This window comes from Sciurus carolinensis, chromosome 7 (assembly GCF_902686445.1).
Source record: "Sciurus carolinensis chromosome 7, mSciCar1.2, whole genome shotgun sequence".
In the NCBI taxonomy this organism is placed as follows: domain Eukaryota; kingdom Metazoa; phylum Chordata; class Mammalia; order Rodentia; family Sciuridae; genus Sciurus; species Sciurus carolinensis.
This window is the reverse complement of record NC_062219.1, coordinates 2004041-2024544: the sequence shown is the minus strand read 5'-3', so window position 1 is coordinate 2024544 and position 20504 is coordinate 2004041. Positions and strand designations below refer to the sequence as shown.

At 44.5% G+C, this 20504-nt stretch overlaps 1 protein-coding gene across 22 annotated transcripts in view; it reads left to right on the top strand.

Annotated features, from left to right (window-relative positions):
* Afdn (afadin, adherens junction formation factor) overlaps window positions 1-20504 on the top strand; it is a 132823-nt gene that overhangs the window by 22430 nt on the left and 89889 nt on the right. For 13 of the 22 annotated variants that reach the window (XM_047559554.1, XM_047559548.1, XM_047559553.1 and 10 more), the window contains exons 2-5: window positions 10222-10417; window positions 14986-15101; window positions 17446-17609; window positions 19901-20061. In XM_047559554.1, the coding sequence (XP_047415510.1) occupies window positions 10222-10417; window positions 14986-15101; window positions 17446-17609; window positions 19901-20061 (637 nt within the window). The remainder of the gene's footprint in view (window positions 1-10221; window positions 10418-14985; window positions 15102-17445; window positions 17610-19900; window positions 20062-20504) is intronic. The other 9 variants (XM_047559559.1, XM_047559557.1, XM_047559556.1 and 6 more) reach the window with 3 other exon arrangements.

The window sequence follows — 20504 nt, the reverse complement described above, 5'->3', positions numbered from 1 at the left end:
GAGCTATATCCCCAGCCTTGAAATTCTTGAAACAAGTAGGAACATGAATTCCTTACCATCCAATACAGGAAAGCAGGAAAACAACAACAACAACAACAAAAAATTTCCTTTTTTTTTTTCTTCCTTGAGTTGCTTATTTTCAGCTTAAGGAGGGGGTGGCCTGGCTACCTATAGTGATTTTGACTTGTTTTCAGGTTATTATTTTTCTTTAGCACCGTTATGAGCTCGTGGGCTTTTTCATGTACTGCATTTCTGTCTTCATCTTACTGGTGTCCAGTTGCCCTGCATTTGGCCAGCTGTGCACTTTGGTTGGCTGGAGGTTCCTTTGACATGAATTCTTAATCTTTGTGAGCTTCTTTCTTTCTAGAGTAACCAGAAGCCATGCCTCCCCCGGAGCCTGGAGAGTGGTGTGGAGGGCTGAGAGCCAGGTATTAGGTCTTTGCTTCCAGGCTTGTTCTGTGGAAAGACTAGGGAGTAGTTTTCTTTTTGTTTTGTTTTATTTTGGAGAGTAGAAAAACGCACATGTTCTTAGTGAGAATTCAGATTGGCCTTATAGAGTTTTTACTAAATCTCATTTGTTTTGTATCTCTTTCTCTTACATTGAAAATCTTGTCACTATAGTAATACAATGACTTTCTGGCATTATTCTGTTACATAGGTATTATATAAAATAATACCAGTATCTCTACTTAACAATAGGACTTTTGAAGGAGGATTAAAATTTCTTCGTAGATATTTGTCACTAGAATAGCCCATTTGGAATGTGAAGTCAAAAACTGTTTTCTAAATTCACTTGGAAAAAAATCTTTTTTTCTGTGCAATAATGTGACCAATTTGAGATACAGTTAGACTCATTGATTTCTGCATGATTTATATTTTCAGTGATCTTTTTGTTAAAACTTAGTTTTTCTTATTTAAAAGACTCACGTTTCCAGAGCTATACCTATTCAATGGAGTGAACCTGGGGAAGCTCGCCTGGTATGTTGCACTTGGGTCTGTCCAGCCCAAGTATACTTTGTGGTGTTTCCTGCCCCTTCTGTAGGAGGGACTCAGGTGCATGCTGCTGAGCTCTGTCCTCGCTTGACAGTGTCTCACACAGCCTGCCTTGCCCGTCTGCAAGCCTCCTGTTCATTTTAGTGGCAGCATCTTATATGGATGTGCCAGATCTGCTCAGCTAGCCCTGACACTGGATTGTGCCCAGGCCTCTGTTGCACACAGTGGATAATCTTGCATTCAGCATACCACACTCTTGCAGGTAGACCTCCAGGGCAGGTATACACTAGTGGGCTGCTGTGTCCATGTGTGCGTCTGTGTGTGATTTTTGCCATGCATTGCTGCATTCTCCCTGGTTGTGCACTGCACTGTTCCCCCAGGTGGAGGTTTTGCCAGCTGAGTTGTTGAAGAAGGATGGCCCTGTTAATGTTGTTCTGTTTTGAGTGGGTGAGAGTGATGTAGTCCATCCTTTTGCATATTTGAGGACATCCTCACCATTTCAGGTACTGCTGGAGGTGTTTGCATCTTGCCTGTTTTTCTGTGGGTCAGGGTCCTTTTCTTCAAATTTTGGGAACCCTTTGTGCTTTAGAGACACTACATTCCTTTCTGGGTGCAGGCTGGGATGTTTTCTCCCACTGTGGTTCTCTCCTCTGGACTTGCCAAATGTATATGGGTTTGAGTTGGTTTGGTTTTGTGATGTGGGTTTTCTGTGGTCAGCTTTATTAATATTTCTTGAGTTGCTTTAGCATTTTGGATAATGGGCAGGAAGTTTTGCCCTGTTCCTAAGGTTAGCAGAATTGACCTGTGTCTCTTATCTGCTTGGGATCTGTCTCAAGGTGCAGTGGGTGTGTGGATCTGGTTTTGCCTGGGCTGTCTGTCTCCCTGTCTCAGCATTACCCATGAGGAAGCCATCTTTCAACACTGATTTGGACACCCCCTAAAGGTCTGTTTCCAAGTACTTCCTTCCATACACCTCAGGTTTTGTGACATGAGACTTCACACTTTTCTGAGCACCTAGTGGACTGGCCTTCCATAGTTACAGCTCTTCGTTTCTGCGTCTTGCTGCATTTCTTGCTTATTTTTCCCCATAGGAATTAACTTTTAAAGTTGCTTGTTTCTTTCCAGGTAAAACACCCCACAACTTCTTATTTGGGTATTTTCTTAAATTTACAAGTTAAATTTAAACAAAAGGTTTTGTGAGTAGCACAGGAGAACTCTTGTTCTGAAAACAGGTTGCTTAAGGGCATTTATTCAGTCTGATTTGATTTCATGTGTATTTCCTTGTCCTTGATAACTTTTATGTTGAAATTGGGTGTCATAGATGTAGTTTGTTATTCTAGTTCACTAAAGTTTTTGAAGTGACATGGAGTCATAGATCACTTTTGTACTGTCATGAAAATGCACACCCTCGTGATGAATTATTTTTCAGCTCTTGATCTGTCGATCAGGAATCTAGCTAATCGAACACACAAATGACTTGTTGAAGTGAGCCAAGTTACCCCTACTCCCAAGAATACTAAATAATGAATGCTGGAAAATCTTTCTTTCTTAAAATAATATATCAAATGATAGGATCTTTCAGAACTAGGTAGTAAGTCTGGGCACATGACCTAGTGAAAAGCAGCATGATTCCAGGACCCATGGGCACTGGTGACAGCAGTTAAGTCCCCGTGCGTTGGACTTGCTCTTGTACTGCAGTCAGGCCCATCAACTTCTTACAGACTTAGAATGAAGGTTCTACCTACCTTCTGTTCACTGCCTGTGAGACAACTGCAGCACCTTGGTTCAGACTTTTTTCTAGGTGCCAGAATGATATATTGTAGTTTTATAACCATGCCTGATTTTTCCCAGAGCTGGAATATCACATGGAATTTCAGTCTGGGTCAGTCTCTAGGCTGCACCAAATAGTGACCTTAATGTTTAGACAAAAGCTAGTGCCATTTTATTTCACTTCCCATCCAAGGCCTCTCTGAAGCATGATGGCTAGTCTCTCTTAGGGTTGACTTCTACTTTCAGTGTGTCAGATTTTACAGGCCCCTTCACTGTACTCACCTGGGAGCAGCGTTACCTTTCTGAAGGGTCATAAGGCAGTTCATGTGCGGCTCAACATTTGTGTGCAGATACTCTCAGGTAATACCTGTGTCTTATCCTTCCTCTAGGGTAGTTTAGGTTTGACTGGAAGTTGGGTGGTTCTCCCTGTTAGTTTGTAGACAGAACTCTGGGTCACTGGGTGGCTCTCTTTGAACAAAGAAGTGAGTGCAGACTAAAGATGCTCTGTTGCACTGAGCCCTGTCTCAGTTCTGGTGACAAGGAGAGGATGTGTTGTCTTCCTTTTGACAGAGGAGATAACTGAGGCTGCACAGCAAACAATGCTACCACAGAAAGATCTCTCTCTAATTTGTGAAAAGGGAGTCTTAATGTCTTGCACACAGAGTTCTGCTGTAATCAGTTAGATATATTTATTGATACATTTGAGGCAGATTTGGATACAAAGAATATTTCTCGAGCTTTTGTCTCATTGTTTTGTATCTTTTATTTTCATGTGCGCTAGCATGTATACTTTTGTATATCTAAATGTATAATTCTTTAAGTGTGAATTTCCAGGACGATGTTTATTACACAGTGAGAAGTTTTAGAAGCAGGATGTGACCTGGTTGGGACCTTTTTCAGAAATGAGATTATGGAAAGACTTAGGAGTTCTTGGGTTTGAACAGCTGTATGATGCCAGTTATAGGAATCAATATGGCTTATTAAATGCAGGGAAATCCAGAGAGACAGACACACCTAGAACAAAGAAGTGTAGCAGCCATTAAGTGTTTGGGCTTTATAAGCGAGTCCAACAATGTCTAAATCATATTCTTTAAAACAGCTTGATGAATTAGGAACCAGTTGATTAGTTGTACTTAAAGGCACAACTTTAACTTTAACTGAATGGGTGAGAACCAAGCCAGAGAAATGTTATCGGGTAGATTAACGTGAAAATGATGTAATAATTTTTATTTTGCTGGAATCTGGTGATTTGACACCATGAAGTGGTCACCAAAAGGCTGGTGTAGTCTTAAGTTGCATCAGTTACAGCTTAGTGTACAGAACCAGTGTCCTCTGCTGCTCCACATGGAGCTCCCTGGTCAGTCTGGGTCTCTTTGAGGCTGGGAAGTAGAACAGAAATGTGGAAAAGAGAAGTGAATACAGTGGTGAGTGGACTTGGAATTAGGTCACAGGAAGGGGGCAGTGGAAGGAACCAGAATTAGAGGGTCCTTCTGAAGAGGTCCTGGACTCGTTCCGGATGTGGCTTGCACCAGAGAGCTGGAGAGCACCAGGGACCTCCACGCTCCAAGCCCTCTGCGGTGCTCCCGAGGGCCTGGGTTGAGCTTCAGTTCCATGGACTCTGACTTGCTGGGGAAGTTGACAGGGTCATGGCTCATGGAGGTCTGGCAGCTGTGAGCAGGTGGTTGTTCGGTAGATAGTATTGGCATTTATAACTGAGGTGTTTAAAAATGGGGTGTTTGCTTCTTGGTTTTCACAGTGGGCTGCTTTCTGATGTTTTTTAAGAAACGTTAGATGTTTGGGTACTGGGTGGGTGTCAGCATGCCTCCATAGGAAGGAAGGTCTGCTCACGTCCTGGTACGCCCACCAGTATTTGAGTCCGGGACACTTCTGTACCTTAGCAATGGCCTTTCTCACCACATTCAGGGAAAGTGGGCTTCCAAATTTGGCAAACCAGCACTGAAATGTTGGAAGTACAGTGGTTGGTTCACAGTGGTTGCAGAGGTATGTGCTGCTGGGTACCAGAGCTTATGCCTTTAGTTCCAGACGGCAAAGTTTTAACAAAGACATTTTATTATAAAGACAAATTGTGTATGTGCAGGTGCTGAGTGAAACTTCCCTTCTGTGTGTCTGAGGGCCAGAGTATGCACATTTGCTTAGCTGCTCTCAGGTGGCTGCATACTAGAGCACCCCGACCAAGGTAACAGTGTCCTATGGAAATCTACACTCTTACTATTTCCATTTTACAAGAGAAAACTAAGGCTCAGAGAAATTAAGCTGAATTGTGGTAAAACTGGGATTTGAGTTCAGTCATAATTCTTAACCTATAACCTGTAGTTATCTGGAGATAGTTCAATATAAAGCACATTCGTTGAAATTTTGTAGAAAATGCTTTTGTATTGAGGAAGTCAGACAATTACAAGGGCATATAATTAATGCCCTTGGAGAGCATAGGGTTGGTAGGCCCTCCTAACCCCTGGGAGTGAGGCATGGGAGACCCCTGGCAGGGGGACCCTGGGGAGAGGAGCCTTAGTGTGTGAAACCTCTTTTTTCTAAGAAGTATTGCTTGTCTTGTAAAAGTTTTAGGTAATAAACGAAAATCATCTTAAAAAGTATTCTCCAGAGTGCTAGCATTTAAAGTGTTCATATGAGGTTCCAAAACTCGTTCCACTGCTTCCTCCTTCCACCCTCCACTTGACACTGACCACACATCATTGTGGTTTAGCAGAAGCAGGAGGAACAGTCGTTGCTGTCCATTGTTTTGTGTACTAGCAGTGTGTGTGTGCAAGGGTAAGCCGAGGACACAGCTTTGTTTAACATGTGCACATACAGCAGTCCCTTGTGTGCAGTTTTGCTTTCCAAGGTTTCAGTTACCCATGGTCAATCATGGTCCGGGAATATTAAATAGAAAATTCCAGAAATAAATAATTTATAAGATTTAAATAATTTTAATTAGTTAATTCAATGAATAATCTTGTATCTAGTCGCTGTATTCTACTTTAGTATTTGTCATCATTATCAATCTTCTGTGCCTGTTTACAATTTAAACTTGGTTGTAGGTATGTATAGAAAGTACATAGCATAGACAGGGTCCAGTACAGTCTTGTTTCATGTGCCCCACTCTTGAGGGGCTACGTATTTTGGAGGCACCAGAACTAGAAGAAAATTGTGTGTGCAGTATAGTGGTTGGTTCTGCCAGCCATTGTTTCCTCGTGGGGAACTGGAATGGGGATGCTGTGTTTGAAGTTAGAATGCTTTTGTTACAGGCTAGGGATGTGGGATTTTAGTATGTGCTGAACATGGGCAAGAGAAGTGAATTGTGCATGGTTGGTCCATTTGTCTTGGAACTAGTGGTTCTGGTCAGCTTTTTCAAAAGGAGGTTTGGGTTTCCTACCAGTTGATCACCAATCTCACGAGTTGTTGAGGCGTTGGCTCTCTAGTTGATTCTACAGTGTAGCATTTTTTTTGTTTGAGCATTGTGTTCTTTCTGATAAAATAATTTTGTTTGTTGTTGACCCTACACAGAGTTTCCATTTCTGGTGATGACACTTCTCAGGGAGAGGTTTATGCAAAGGTAAATATATACCAGAAATGTGTGTTTCTGTTAGGAGGAATACCCTGTAAGGATTGCTGGTGATTTCTGTCTGTCTTTTTCACTTCCCTTCAAATTAAATGACCTAGATTAGCATTGTATGCTGACTGTACTGATGGATTGATTATGGGAACTTATTACCTGTTCTAAACAAATTTCTTTCAAAAATACTCTGTCTGCAAGCAGGTCCTTCCTTTTGGCCTGGAGAACCTGCCATATGGCAATATTCATATCCTTTGTCCTTGGTAGTTCGTACAGCTGACAGTGACGTGGGAGGGAGATGTGCTTCTCCTCTCGAAGGCAGCCTTTGTCTTTAAAAATCATGGCTGACTTGGCTGCAGCATTATTAGAATAATAGCTCTGTCCTCAAGCCTTCTTGGCTGTTTATTACAAATTTAAAATTTTGCTTTCTAGAGTTCTTAGCAGTTGAAAATGGACACTGCAGCTGGAAGACTCAGATCGGCTGTTGGGGTTCTGACTGAAATTTGCTGTACAATTACCTGCAGAGCATTGCCTTTTGCCTGGAAGGAAGACCTAGCATAAAGAATGAAAGAGGTTTTCTTGCCTCATAATAGCCATGCTCCCCTGGGAGGGACTGCAAAGCAAGCCTTGTGACTGTTGGGCACTTATTTCTGTGTCATGCAGCGTGCTTATTGCTATATATGTTTTGTTTAATCCTCAAAACAAGCTTATTTTCATTTTATAATAGAGGGAATTCAAGTTCACAGCCTCATTAAGTCACTCAGTTAAAGACGTAGCCTGATGTGCTGACTATCCTGTCTCTGCCCTCTGCCCTCTCCCCTCTCCCAGGTGTCATGGCATATGGGCCAGTGGTGCTGAGGCAGAGCCAGCCTGACCTCTGCTCCACTTGAGCATGCATCCCTGATTTGCGTGCCAGTGCAGTCCAGGAAGATGAAAGACGCAGGTGGCTAATAGTGGGCCATGTGTTTCTTAAGGTCCTTAAAGAAAAATAGCACCCCTTCCTGTGTGTGGCATGGAGCCTGTGGGAGCAGAGAGCAGTGCCAGAGTCCTGTCCTGGCTGCTCAGGCGGGCACATCCCAGCCTTGCTCCCTGCAGGCTGGGTGACTGAGCCCCTCTGGGCACGCTCTTCTTTCCCCCCTTACTTAGTGACGGTAATGATCATGCCCAGTTCCTTATTTGGGGGATTTAAGTATGAATCTCTTAGTACCTGACATGTAGTAAGTCTTTTTTGTATGTTAATAATTATTCGTTAGTTTAGTCCCTACAACCCAATTTTCAAGTTCAGGAACTTTTTTTTTTCATGTTTGATTAGATTGTGTGCACTTATATTAGCCAATCTTAGGAATTGCCAAATAATTGAACAGAATGTTAACCTATTAATTTATTGAGGGAATAGTCTGATCATAGACAATGTTTTAGTCAGCTTTTTTATCCTGTGGCCCAAGATCTGAGAAGAACAACATAGAGGGGAGGAAAGTCTATTTTATCTCATGGTTTCAGAGGTTCAGTCCATGGTCATATAAACCAGTCATTTCTTGTATTATCTCACACAGGAGCTTCTGGGGGACACCTCATATCTAAGCTGTAACAGCTACTTCTGTGTGATTCAAACTTACTATGTCGGGGTCAAATGAAATCAAATGGAAGGTGGTCTTCTTAGATACATGGCTCACATTGTCAGGCCTTGAACATGGTCTCATCAGACCCCTGGGTAGTGCTCAGGCTTCTGTACAAGGGCTGTGGGTGGGGGCATCTGCGTCTCCCCACCCCTCGGACTGACTGGGTTTCCCTACTCCTCCCAGCATGGTAGGTAAGGTTGGAAACTGAAGCATTAGGGAGGGGTTTCTATCTGCTATTTCCTTTTCACTTGACAGGGTCATGACCTGTCTGTAAGGAACGGCGAGAAGTTAGGTAGACATCTCCACCTTCAGTGTTTGTTATTATCCATTCATTTTGATCCTGCTGGTACTGGTGGTGCCACCCTCCACCGCAAAGGCAATGTTGCTGTTCTGATTCTTCAGCTTCTCCTGGTTTGGGATCACGTGCTGACAGCTCTCAGGGAGACTTGTGCATTTGTGTTCCTTGGGGTTGCATTGCTGACGACCTGACGGCTCTGTCCACCTGTTGGCTGAGTGCCATGGGGCTGATGGACCCTTTTGGTGACACTCCTGTCAGGGCAAAAGCACCAACTGACCTTTGAGGCTTCGGAGTGGTGGCAGTTAACAGTCTCACACTCTTGGGTTGGAAATATGGCTTCTACAGGAAAACTAGAACTTGGATCTATGTAACTAAACATTATAGCAACTTTGGAGCTAGTGAAGGAGAGTGGAACCTGCAGTGGAAGGTTCTTGAATGGAAGAACTGGGCAGGCTGCATGGGAGTGTCTGGCAAGGGCCTGTTGCAGTTTGGTGTTGAGCAGCTCCGCCCCACAGGTTGCAGTTGAGCTTCCTCCCATGTGCTGTCACTGGGAGGGTCCAGGGTTGTCAGAGCAGCCTGAGACTCTGAAGGGCTTACCAGCTTAGTTTGCTTTGTTACTCCATCCAGACCAAAGAGGAGGTTGCTTCAAGCTCTGAGAGATCAGAGCAGGACTCCTACTACTGTAGCTCCCACCTGGCTAAGTGGGGAAACTTTCTCAGGTCCACCCCACGATGGGGACCCTGCCTCCCCCAAACCCCTGGTTCACTGTGGTGCCGTACACATACTGTTCAGGCCACTTTCCCCCGGCACCTGGGGAGTGGGGTGGACATGGTGGAACAGGTCCAGGCTGAACAGACTCAGGGAACCTTTGAGTTGCAAGTCTTCTTTACTGTCTTGCTTCCTGATTGTATTTTCATATTGTTTATACAGTTGTAAACCCCACTTCCAATAAGTACTTCCTAGTTCACAACTAATAGCGAAGAAAAGACCAGTGGACTGGGGAGAAGAGAGGCCCAGAGGGGCCTTGCTTTGGGTGGGGTCAGACAGACTTCTGAGAGAAGGGAGGCTGCCTGGAGGGTACAGCCAAGGGCTGATGTGACCCTGCTTGGGGATGGTGGTTAAACAAATTTTGAGTTAGATTCTGGTTGGTTCTTGAGAAGGTAGATGTGGTGGATGAGAGGAGTCAGGGGTGAGCTGAGTCCCCAGTCCTGCTGGCCACTGGGAGTAGCCTGGCCTCGGAGGTGCTCCTGGGAGGCCCCTCAGGAGTTGTGCTCCTGTGCTCAAGGGAGAAGCAGGAGAGGGCGTGCCCTGTGCAGGCCTCAGCCAGGACTGTGCGTGGAGCTGGGGTTCACGGTGGCTTTTCTCTAAAGTAAGCCTTTGAGAGGAGGATCAAGGTTGCTGGCTATCTAGGGTGAGTAGTTATGTTGGGAATTGGGTGCACTCGTATGCCTGGAAAGGTGAGAATTTCATTTATCCCCAGAGGTGGCCATACCATGGCTGACATGTCAGAAGCTCAGAGCTGGAGGGACCCCAGGAGCAGCACAGGCTGAACTTCAGAGACAGTGGCTCTGGGTTGTGATTCCAGGTCTGCCGCACCTTCTCAAGCAGAGGTGAACCTGAGGGTTGAAGTAGTCTCCCCAGCGCCTGTGGTGTAGAGACGCAGACAGGGCACACCGCCTGTGCCTGCCCTGGGGAGGACGCTGTGAAGCTGGCTGCCGCCTTCCGTTTCTTCACATCCCTTGTTGGCTACTGGACAGTGAGGCAGAGAACCTTGAACAACTTGTCCAGTGTCACATAGTTAAACTCGAAGACTAAAATTCTATCTGAATTTGTGTCCCAGATGTTTAAGTAAACAACCATTTTTAGAAAACAATGACTAGCCTTTTTCACTTATTATGCATAAATATCAAAAGTGAATCTCTTCAAAGTGTTTTTTTTTTTTTTTTCAAAAATGTATCATTTTGTTTTAGGATCTGGAGTTCCATGGTGTGATGAGATTTTATTTTCAAGATAAAGCTGCTGGAAACTTTGCCACAAAATGCATCCGTGTCTCTAGCACTGCTACCACCCAAGATGTGATTGAAACTCTGGCAGAGAAATTCCGCCCCGACATGCGCATGCTGTCGTCTCCCAAGTATTCACTGTATGAAGTGCACGTCAGCGGAGGTCAGTGTTCGCAGAGCGTCTGCTGGGACGTATCCCTGACCTGGAGTGCACAGCCTGCCCTGTGCATTTCAGTCACCATCGCCCTCTGCCTCTTTTTGCATGGGCGGGGCGTGATGGGCGGGTTGGCAACAGGTTCTTATGTCTGGGAAGTGCTCATGTAAGTGCCCAGCACACGTGTTCATTGGAGAAGAACGAGCATTTCAGTTTTACACGTGCTTGCTTCTCTGGAGGAAGGGGCGTGACACCTGATGGCTCTCGGGGTGCGGCAGTCTGGTGTCACATGCATGGTGACTGATGGCTGCCGTGTGCCTTTGGAGGGCACGCCAAACAGCAGTACTGTTGTGCTGCTGTAACTAGGCGTGGTGTAAGTTGTGGGTCTGCATTGCGAGCTGCAGGCTTTTGTTCTTAGGCAGTGTTGAACATCTTGAGGGAATCCCCTGATGTAGCTATCGTTCATCCTGGGCTGAACCTTGGAAACTGTCTTACATTCTCTAGGGTCATATACAGCTTAACTCTACCGTATGACAACTCCAGTTGGATTGATTAGGAATGTAGAAGTTTATAAAATTTTTATAGGTGTTTTAAAAATGTCATATGACCTGTGGAAAAAGCGCAGGCTATAGTTAGTTCAGCAGATTAAAGTCTACATTTGGCACAACCCCTCTTTGAATCCCTTGTAAATTTTATCCACAAATCTTATTTGAACATCATCTGTTTTTCTTCAGATATACAACTTGCTTTGTACATTTGAAATTGGACTGAAATGTTTGTCATTGGGGGATTTCCAGGTGTAGGAAGTATAGGAGGTATAGGAGGTGAGCCACATTCATGACTTCTTAAGGATTTGAGCATATTCCCTGTACAAATAATATCAAACTAAATTTGATGATAGAGAATATTTGCAAGTTGGGGTATTTTTCTTTTACCTTAGAACTGTTGTAAATAGGGTTCAAAGAAAAGTAGATATCTAACTTAAATTCTTTTTCTGTTCCTGTTGTCTGGTTATTTGGTCCTACCAGCTGAAGTCTTTGGAAGTGATATGAAAGACTGGTATTTGAGATCTAAAAACTTAATGGTATCAACCTCTTTTAAGGAACTTTTCTACTTTAAACTTTCTATGTAAGATGTTTTTAATCAAAATGTTAAAAAATTGCATATATATATATTATATGTATATATATATATATATTTTTTTTTTTTTTTTGGTATGGGATAAACAAAATAAGGCTGTTAAAAGGCAAGAGAAGTGCTCTCCCTAGCCCTTGGGTGCCCTTGCCTGCTCTGCATGGAGCAAGATGTTGCATCCAGGCCTCAGACTGGGAATCCAAGCACACAGGTTGTCAGGCTTCACTGAGTTCTTAGACTCTCAGTAAGTTTTTAATGACCCCAAAGGAAATACACAGTAGTTCAGTTTATTAAGTAGTTAGATTCAGACAATTGATGCATACTTAATTAACAATCTGGTAGATGGTTGAAAAAATAGCACACATAAAATGAAAGGCAACCTAAGCTATTCATCTCATGCTTAGCACAACTGCTGCTGATGAGGAATGCCTCCTGGGCCTCCTGAGCCCCTCAGACCCTGGCTCTCACTTCCTGTCCCTGTGGGTTTCAGACAGTACTCCCTTTTGGCAGCGCCCAAGGTACTGACCAAAGTGACGCTACATAGTCGATGCAGACCTGGAACCAGGGCTTCCGTGGTGTCTGGCAGGTGCACCTAGGTTCCTTGAACCTTTCAGTACTCCCCAGTAGCCTGTGGTCATGGGGTGCCTTGTTGTGTCTGCCTGCCAGCCCCTGTGGGCTACCTCTGTGACCAGATCCTTGTGTCACCCACCAGGGAACCTCACTTCTATCCTTTTTATGGATAGGATTCCTCATGTGAATTCAAGTGGAAACATGAAAGATTATGCTACTAAAAAAAAGCATGAAGCACTAAGGCAGAAGGACTTTCTAGTGACTGAAGTGCAGAGAGGCCCAGAGCATTTTAAGTTCACATTTAGCGATTCATCGCCATGCTTTAAGAATAGCCCACCTTTGTTTTGTTTTACTCTTATGATTTAATTTTAATGTTAGTTCACTAAAGGTTACGCTGTGACAACATGAAGAATTTCAATCTAGTATAAATTTTGTAACCAGAACAATTTGGTAATTCTTGCTTATGGAAGAATTCAAATTTGATTCTTTGTTTGTTTGTTTGTTTGTTTTTGGTACCAGGAATTGAACCCAGAGACACTTACCCATTGAGTCATATCCTGAGCCATTTAATTTTTTATTTTGAGACAGGGCCTCATTAAGTTGCTGAGGCTGTCTTTGAACTGTGATCCTCCTGCCTCAGCCTCCTGAGCTGCTGGCATTACAGGTGTTTGCCACCATACCTGAACAAATTTATTAATTCTTTTACCAGTTTATTAAGCTGATTTTCATTTCTCATATTTTCAGCTGTTTAATTCATAGTTTGAAATTCTTTTTTCCTGCATTCTGATAAACTGCATTACTGTTTGTCCATAGAATTTACTAAGAGCCTCTGAAAGTCTCTGTCTTTGAGCTCTTCCTGGCATGCGTGCCTCCTTTGTCACAGTGAGCCCTTGACTGGCCTCACTGCCTGCCGTCTGGTCTCATGGTGGTGTGTCCTGAGTCAGTTGCCCGGGTCCTCTGTGTTGCCCTGTGAGAGCATCGTCCCGTTGTCATCTGTCGCTGAGGTGCCATCGCTGGCTGGGGATGCTAGTGTCTGTGTAGAATCTGGGTTTGGGCATGGCTTTGGCAATGTTGATCATGACAGTTCTCACCCTGCTGGGGGCTGTGGTCACTCCATGGCTGGAGCTCTGCCCACCCTCTGCCTGTCTCTCTGACCTCCTCTGGAGCAGCACATACCCTTCCTTCCCTTCAAGTGCTGGCTGGGCCTGTGCTCCAGGAGGCCTCTTCACTGGGTGACCCTGGTCCAGGGTGGCTTTGAATTGCCTCAGCTGGTGTGTTCACTGGTGTGTTGTTATATACAATGGAGCTTGTTACCCCAAGACACCTGACACCTGATACCTGTAACAAGTCCCTTAAAATAACTCCACTTCCATCTGAAAACATTGTACAGTGAACAGTGGCAGAAGTTTGATAGAGACATTGTTTGAGAAATGAAGTGAATCTCATGTTTAATAGAATTTAGTGTCACTTATAGGTCAGTTCACAAAACAAGACTTAATTCTTGCTCTACTTCTTTACTTGCTGTGCCACTGTGGAGTCTGGTCAGGAGGAGCAGTCCTGGCCCATCACGGAACCAGCACACGTACTGCTCTCAGCCCTCGGGGCCTGGACCTTTCTCCTGTCATGGCCCTTGCCAACCATTTCTTTAACTAAAGAGATATTCGCTGACCAATGGGCATCATCCAGTCTCACTCTGTGTAGGATTTGTACCTACCTGACAGTAGCTGGGTGTGTGCACTGCCCATGTTCCTGGAGGTGGTGGTGACCAGCTTGCTGCGCAGTGGCAGGGCTGGTCACGGGAGGCTGCCCATGGGAGAGGGAGTCTGTCCCCTGCCTCATCAGATGCTTTGGTTTTATGGTGAGTTTTCCCCTTTCCTCAGGCCTGGAAGTGCTGGGTCTGCTGTTCACAGGGGTGGTGAAGCACCAGGTTGGGAGGAATTTTGCGTGGTGCTTCTGCAGTAGGCATTCCTGGAAGAGTGCGCGTTCTGCCAGGTGTACCCCAAGGCAGACTTCACAAGAAGGAGACGCTGGGCAGGTGTTCTAGGCCTGTTTAAGTGTGTAACAGTGGTGGCAAGGAAGTGAGCCGGAAAGCATGGTGAGCAGGTCTCTCTGGATGAGGACGCACCGAGGAGTGCTCTTAAAGGTGGACTGCCCTGCTCCTTAGTCTCCTCTCGGCCAAGTGGCGCCACACCTGTGTATCCTTTGGTGCCTTCTCCCTGGAGCCTGCACCCCAATGTAGGCTTCGGAGGGTCCAGGCTGCGGGGGGCACCTGGGAGTTGCTCTGTGGGGCACAGTGCACCAGACACACACTTCACAGTAGCACAGAGAAAGGCATGCAGCTTTCTGGTGGAGGTGAACTGAGGGTCAGGTTGGCAAGTTTCAGAGGAAAGGATGGATGCAGAGGGTCACTGCAGTCGTTGCATCTAAGACGGACGGTGGGTATTGCTGTTCTTGTAGGCATAAAAGGGTAAGAAAAGCCTCACAAGTCAGTGGAACTTCTGTGTTGTACTGACCTCATTTCCTTATTTTCTAGTTGCATGAGAGATGGTTTGACTTATGGAAATAAAGTTATAGTGAAGTTGTGTTTACTTTTGTCCTAGTTTATGTATATTTCTCTTATTTTTCCCAATTACGTCTAAACAAGGGGAATTGCCTGTCAGCCCTGGCACTGGACCATGGTAATGGGTGTCTAGTAGTGACAGATGTCCAGTTAATAAGCGCTGACTTGCCTTTCTGAACAGTGCGTTTCAGTCTGCAGTGGGTCCTTGGAGGAATAAGATACTTTATGAAATCAACGATCATGTGACTTGGTCAGTTGTGCTGATGCCATGAAATAACTACGGCATATTCTTTTTCCATTTCATGTTTTGAAGAAGAAAGAAGATTGGACACTGATGAGAAGCCTCTAGTTGTGCAGTTGAATTGGAACAAAGATGACCGGGAAGGCAGATTCGTGCTCAAGAATGAGAACGACGCGGCCCCTGCCAAGGTGGCGCCTCTCGATGTCACACTGACCTGTCTGGGTGGGAGCGAACAGGGTGGAGTTTTTGTTGCAGGAGCTCCTTCTGTTTGTCTTCTCGCCTCAAACCCCTTTACTGTCCTCCTAGAAAATAACGTAAAATAAGCCTAATAGTCTCTGCTTTATCCATTTCATCCAGTACTGCTCCAGGTATTGCTTCTCTTGCTTTGGAAGAGAAGTAAGCTTTTGTGACTGAGTTAGTGATCAAGTCATCACCTTCCGTTCTTTCCCTAAGCTGTAAAATCAAAATTGCTTTAATGAGACTCAGGAGGGAAGAGGAAGCTCTGATAACCTATCTATAGTGAACTTTCAGACGCCACTGCATGAGGCACGTGGTGACCTTTCCATAGTGTGCAAGCGAGTCAGGATCGGCAACTCTCGGTGTGCTTGGATGGTGGAGGGATGAGTCTGAAACTGGGGTTTGCGATGAAACTAGATTTTCCACTTAGACTGGTAGGTGGGCTCTGCACAGGCTGCAGGCTCTGCAGCCAGGAAACGTGCTGCAGCTCTTAAAGGTGGGCTGTGCCCCTCCGTGTCGGGGCAGACCCCAGCAGCTCACCACCAGTGTTTTCTCTTTGGGTTCTTGTCTTGCAGATGAGGGTGAGTGAGTGTAAGAGCAGGATTTATTCAAGTGTGAATAGAAACAGAACTGTTGCAGGGTGAGAGGGGACCCCCAGAGGGGTTGTCGCCTGAGCTTGCTAGTGCAGGGTTTATGTAGTGCTCGGGTCAGCGCTGTTGGTCCAGGTTTATGCCCATCAGGGTTTGGAAAAGTACCAGTGCTGTAGGGTCACCTGCCATCCCATTCAGGTCTGCTGCACTTTCATTTTCCACTGCTTGTGGGCAAGTGGGAGGTCGAGGTTGTTGGACGGTGGATGGTGGTTCTGAGCTGTGGTGCTGTGGGGGGTGGGTTTCTGCAGCAGCGTCTGCAGCAGGCCCAGGCTAGGCTGGGACTGGGTGACAGGCCAGCGTGTCGTGGCTCACCTTGGCGCTGGCCTGCCGTACCTCGGGCCTGTGCCAGTCATGCTCCACTGCCTCAGCAGGGATTATTGGGCTGGCTCTGTGGCTGGTGACCAGGGAGCCATGTGAGTTTTAAATCTTTCTTGGGTCATCTGGAATTTCTGTACTACTGCTTTTCGTTTTTCTGTGGAATACTAGAAATATTGATATAATTTGAAAATGCTACATAATTCTGTGCTAAATCAGGTAGCATCTTGCCAAAAATTCAGTATTAGCAAGTGGTAGCAAAGGCAAAGATCAGAGGACTTTGAGGGATATTCTGTCTGACCCCCGTGCACCGTCAGAGGCTGTCTTTGCAGACCGTCAGTGGCAGAACACTTTCCTTCTGTGTAGGCCAGTACTGCTTGCTGATCCTGACACCTGTGCACCTGTTCTTGACTTCCCTGTGGCTGTGTGTAGTGACTTGCTGCATGTGAAGCGATGCTTACAAGGTTCGGGTCGGTTTCTGTGGTCCTGCTACTCACATTTCATTTCATTTTTGTACCATGGTATCAACTGGGGCTGTGCATTCTGTGCACTTTACTGTGGACCTTGTGCAAACTTATTAGGACCAGTGCGATGTAAAAAAATCTAGAATGGAAACAGGAACCTGAATGGTCCTTACTACCTCATCTTATAAAGTAGAAGGTAGCTTTCTCTCTCAGCACTTTTCCTTTTTCTTCTTTTTAAAATTCTCCACCTGTTAAGTTTCACATAAAAATAATATGGCTGTGTGGGAGGGCCTTTTTGTAGTTGAAATGTAGATTAAGACTGAGCAAACACAAACAAGGCCTGAAAGAGCAGCATTTTGCAGAAAGCCGGTAAGTAGGACCATGGTTTGTGAAAGCCACTCATTATAGCTACTTTTAACATCTCTTTTGAAGTTAAAGAAAAGTACCTACTAAGCAGATGGTGGTTTAGATTCCTTATTTCCACATTTTTTATTAGGCTCCTTTTACTGAGGTTACTTGGTGGCAACTTACTTGAGTTTTATTCATTAAAAGTCAGAGTTCACGAATCACACCCAGTGTTCTTATTAGCTTTGTGTGTTTGTTTACCTACTTGCTTATTTGGTTTGAAAGTGAGGTAAGTTTATGTACAGTGAAACATACAGACCTCAAGTGTCTATATCACTTGGTTTTGAAAATTGCCCGTGTCACTTTAAGCTCACTCAGCTCTGTGTAACGTCCCCACAGCCCAGAGCTCACCTGTTCCCGTAGCTCTGGTTTGAGATGCAGTGTGTGAAGGCCTTCCTCCACGGGGAAGGTCATGCGATTCCTGGGTAGTGGCTAACAGGTGACGATGTTACTTCTATCAGAAGGCTCAAAGTAATGGACCAGAAAAGCAGGAGAAAGAAGGTGTCATCCAGAACTTCAAGAGAACTCTCTCAAAGAAAGAGAAGAAGGAAAAAAAGAAGAGAGAGAAGGAGGCCTTGAGACAGACATCTGATAAGGAGGACGGACCTTCCCGAGGGGATGACAGGTGGGTTTGCTCTAAAAGTATTCCTGTGGCTTTGTACTGCAAGCAGATGTTAGAGCAGCAGGTTTTTAGCCTTCTTGGGGGACTATGGAAAGGATACGGATTGAACAACAAAGTTACAGAGTAAGCGGGTCTGAACCAAGCAAGGCCCCCTGTGGTCAGAAGCCTGCCTGCCTTCCTGCTCACCCGCAAGCCTGGCTGAGGTGCCTGTTTGCTGAGTAGCCCTGCTGTCAGAGTGGTCACCTGGAGTGAGGCAGCGTGGTTTCCTGCATGCCTCGGGGACAGGATGCCTGATAGAAGGGTCAGGGCCGGGTTCCCCATCAGGGTCCAGACACAAGTCCCCCATTCCTACTCTGTCACTGCAGCCTTGTGGTGGGTGCACTTGACCTGTCCCAAGGTATTTGAGCTCCTGAGCTCAGAGTTGAGGGAACAAGGGAAATATATGTGTTCTGTGAAACAGGAAGAGATACAGGTCACCTGGACTTTCCCTGAGTGGACTCCAGTTCCCAGGTTGCACTCTGCTTGTCCAGTTGCTATTTCATTTGCCTAGCATGGGCTTGCTACTCAGGTAGCTTTCTGCTGCCTTGGCATTGAACACACTGCATGATGGATGTTATGTGGCCAAAATAAGGAGTGTTCACGTCAGAAAGTCAGAAGACAGATGGGCCAGCACCCTTGAAGAACCAGAGAACCCAGTCTGTCTGTTTTTCCATACACATACACGCACTTAAAGTGCTTACATAGAGAATCTTTAAACAAATACAATCGCAGCTTCTGCAGCTGGAACATTTTACATGGTATTCTCCTCTAAGATACAGGTATTCCACAAAAATGGTTCCCAGATCGTAGGGCCTTCCATTATGGTTCTTCCGTCATTCATGTACCCGGTTTCTTTTCAGTGTTCCTGTATTTGTTTGTAATCCACCTCCCTGTCCCAGGTTTGAATAATGACCCAGTGAACATCTTCCTGCTACTACGGAAGCTCATCCCAAGGCTTCCGGGGAGGTGCCATAGGACAGTGGATCGGGCAGGTCTGTGAGCCTCCTCGAGAGGTTTCGTAGCACCTCGACTTGGATACTCAGCTTGTGGCCAACCATCCTTTCTCACTTTCGTACATGCGTATACCTCTTGCCTCTTGGGTCACTGCATTGCCTCTATGATACATGGTATTCTCCACATACTGAATTAATTTTATTATTCATAAGGTAGTATCTTTCATGTGTTCATTAGCCATTTATATTTTGTGGTGCAGTGGTCTCCTTGAGGTTGTTTTCTTCCCATTTTTTAAAGATGATTTGATGTTTTCTGTACTTATCAAGCATATCAACCATGTGTCCATGAGTGATATTACCCTTAGAGTGGAACTTGAGCCTGTTTCAGATGTGGCAAAGCTAGTATGGGTATTAATAAGCAGTGCCGGGATATAATCACGTGGGCATAGTATGGCAGGCTCTATTTAATGTGGTTGTGTGGGAGAAGAAATTTGTATAGATCAATTGGTCATTTATAAAAACATCAAATAAAAGTGGAGTTTAAAACTGATGCCTTATGTTTTGCTCTGTTGATTAGTTCAGGTTTCGAGACGATGTATAATTTGATTTAGAAAATGAGCTGTTTAAATGAGTTATTGTTAACTTGATTAATTAAAATTTGATTTTTAATTATGAAAATTACATATTTGAGGTGTATTTATTAAAAGCATATCACTTTTTCCATTTTGTCTTAATATTTAGTTTTCCGCTCATCACTCTGTGTAGTTGATTCCTTTATAGAAACTGTTAGAACAATTTCCTTTTGAAAGCTTAACTTTAGAAAAGTGAATGTTGGTAAATCTTTTAGGTTTTACAAAATCATGAGATTTCATTATTTTGAGATCTTGAAGATATATTATAATTTTAAATAAGGTTCTTACTTAAGTGCATTCAATTCTGTATTTCTCATGGTTGGAATGTTGCAATATAATCTCATTCATTTGATTTGTTTTAGGATAATAAGAGTCAGAATTTCTAGAATGTATAATCTGTAGATTTTCCTTTGGCTTTGTTATTGAATATATAACACTTATGTCTTGTGAACTAATGATAAGGCTTTTGTTGTAAATACCTGCTTAGTTCAGTATATTATTGAGAGAGTGTATTCTCTATTTCATAGTAATTAATTAGCACATGGCAAGTAGTGTACAGCTTTCCTGCAGATTTAGAGGTAGCCCAGTAACATCTATTTTGATTTCTATGTAGTTCTGTGTTTCCAGTGGGAAAAGGTTTTTAAAGTTCTGTTACCACTTGTTTCCTCAGTGAGAATTCCCGACTGGCTGCTGAGGTTTACAAGGACATGCCAGAAACCAGCTTTACACGAACCATTTCTAATCCCGAGGTGGTCATGAAGCGACGGCGGCAGCAGAAGCTGGAGAAGAGGATGCAGGAGTTTCGCAGCTCTGACGGGCGGCCCGACTCAGGTGCGCACCAAGTTGACTTTCTGTCTGTGCACAAGGTCTTCCTCAGCTCCACATAGGCCAGGCAGATCTGCAGTACCAAATGTGCACTCTCTTGGGTAAAAGAATTCTCTTCCATAAAGGAACGGCCAGTTGCATGTTTTCCCCCAGGATGACTTCTTAAAACAAAAAAAATCCTAGAGTATTTCAGATATATACAAAACAAGAGAAAAAGGTAGTGAAAACCCATGCACTTTTCACAGAATTTCAATGATCAATAACCCTTTTCTTCTTTCCTGCAATATACATTGCCTCTTTCCCAATACTATTATCACATATAAAAAATTGACAATAACTTCTTACTCTCATCAAATACATTGTTTTCATTTTTCCCAGCTGTCTCTGGTAGTTTCTTTAGTTGGACTGGGATCCAAATGATGCTTACACATGAAAATGGATTAATATGT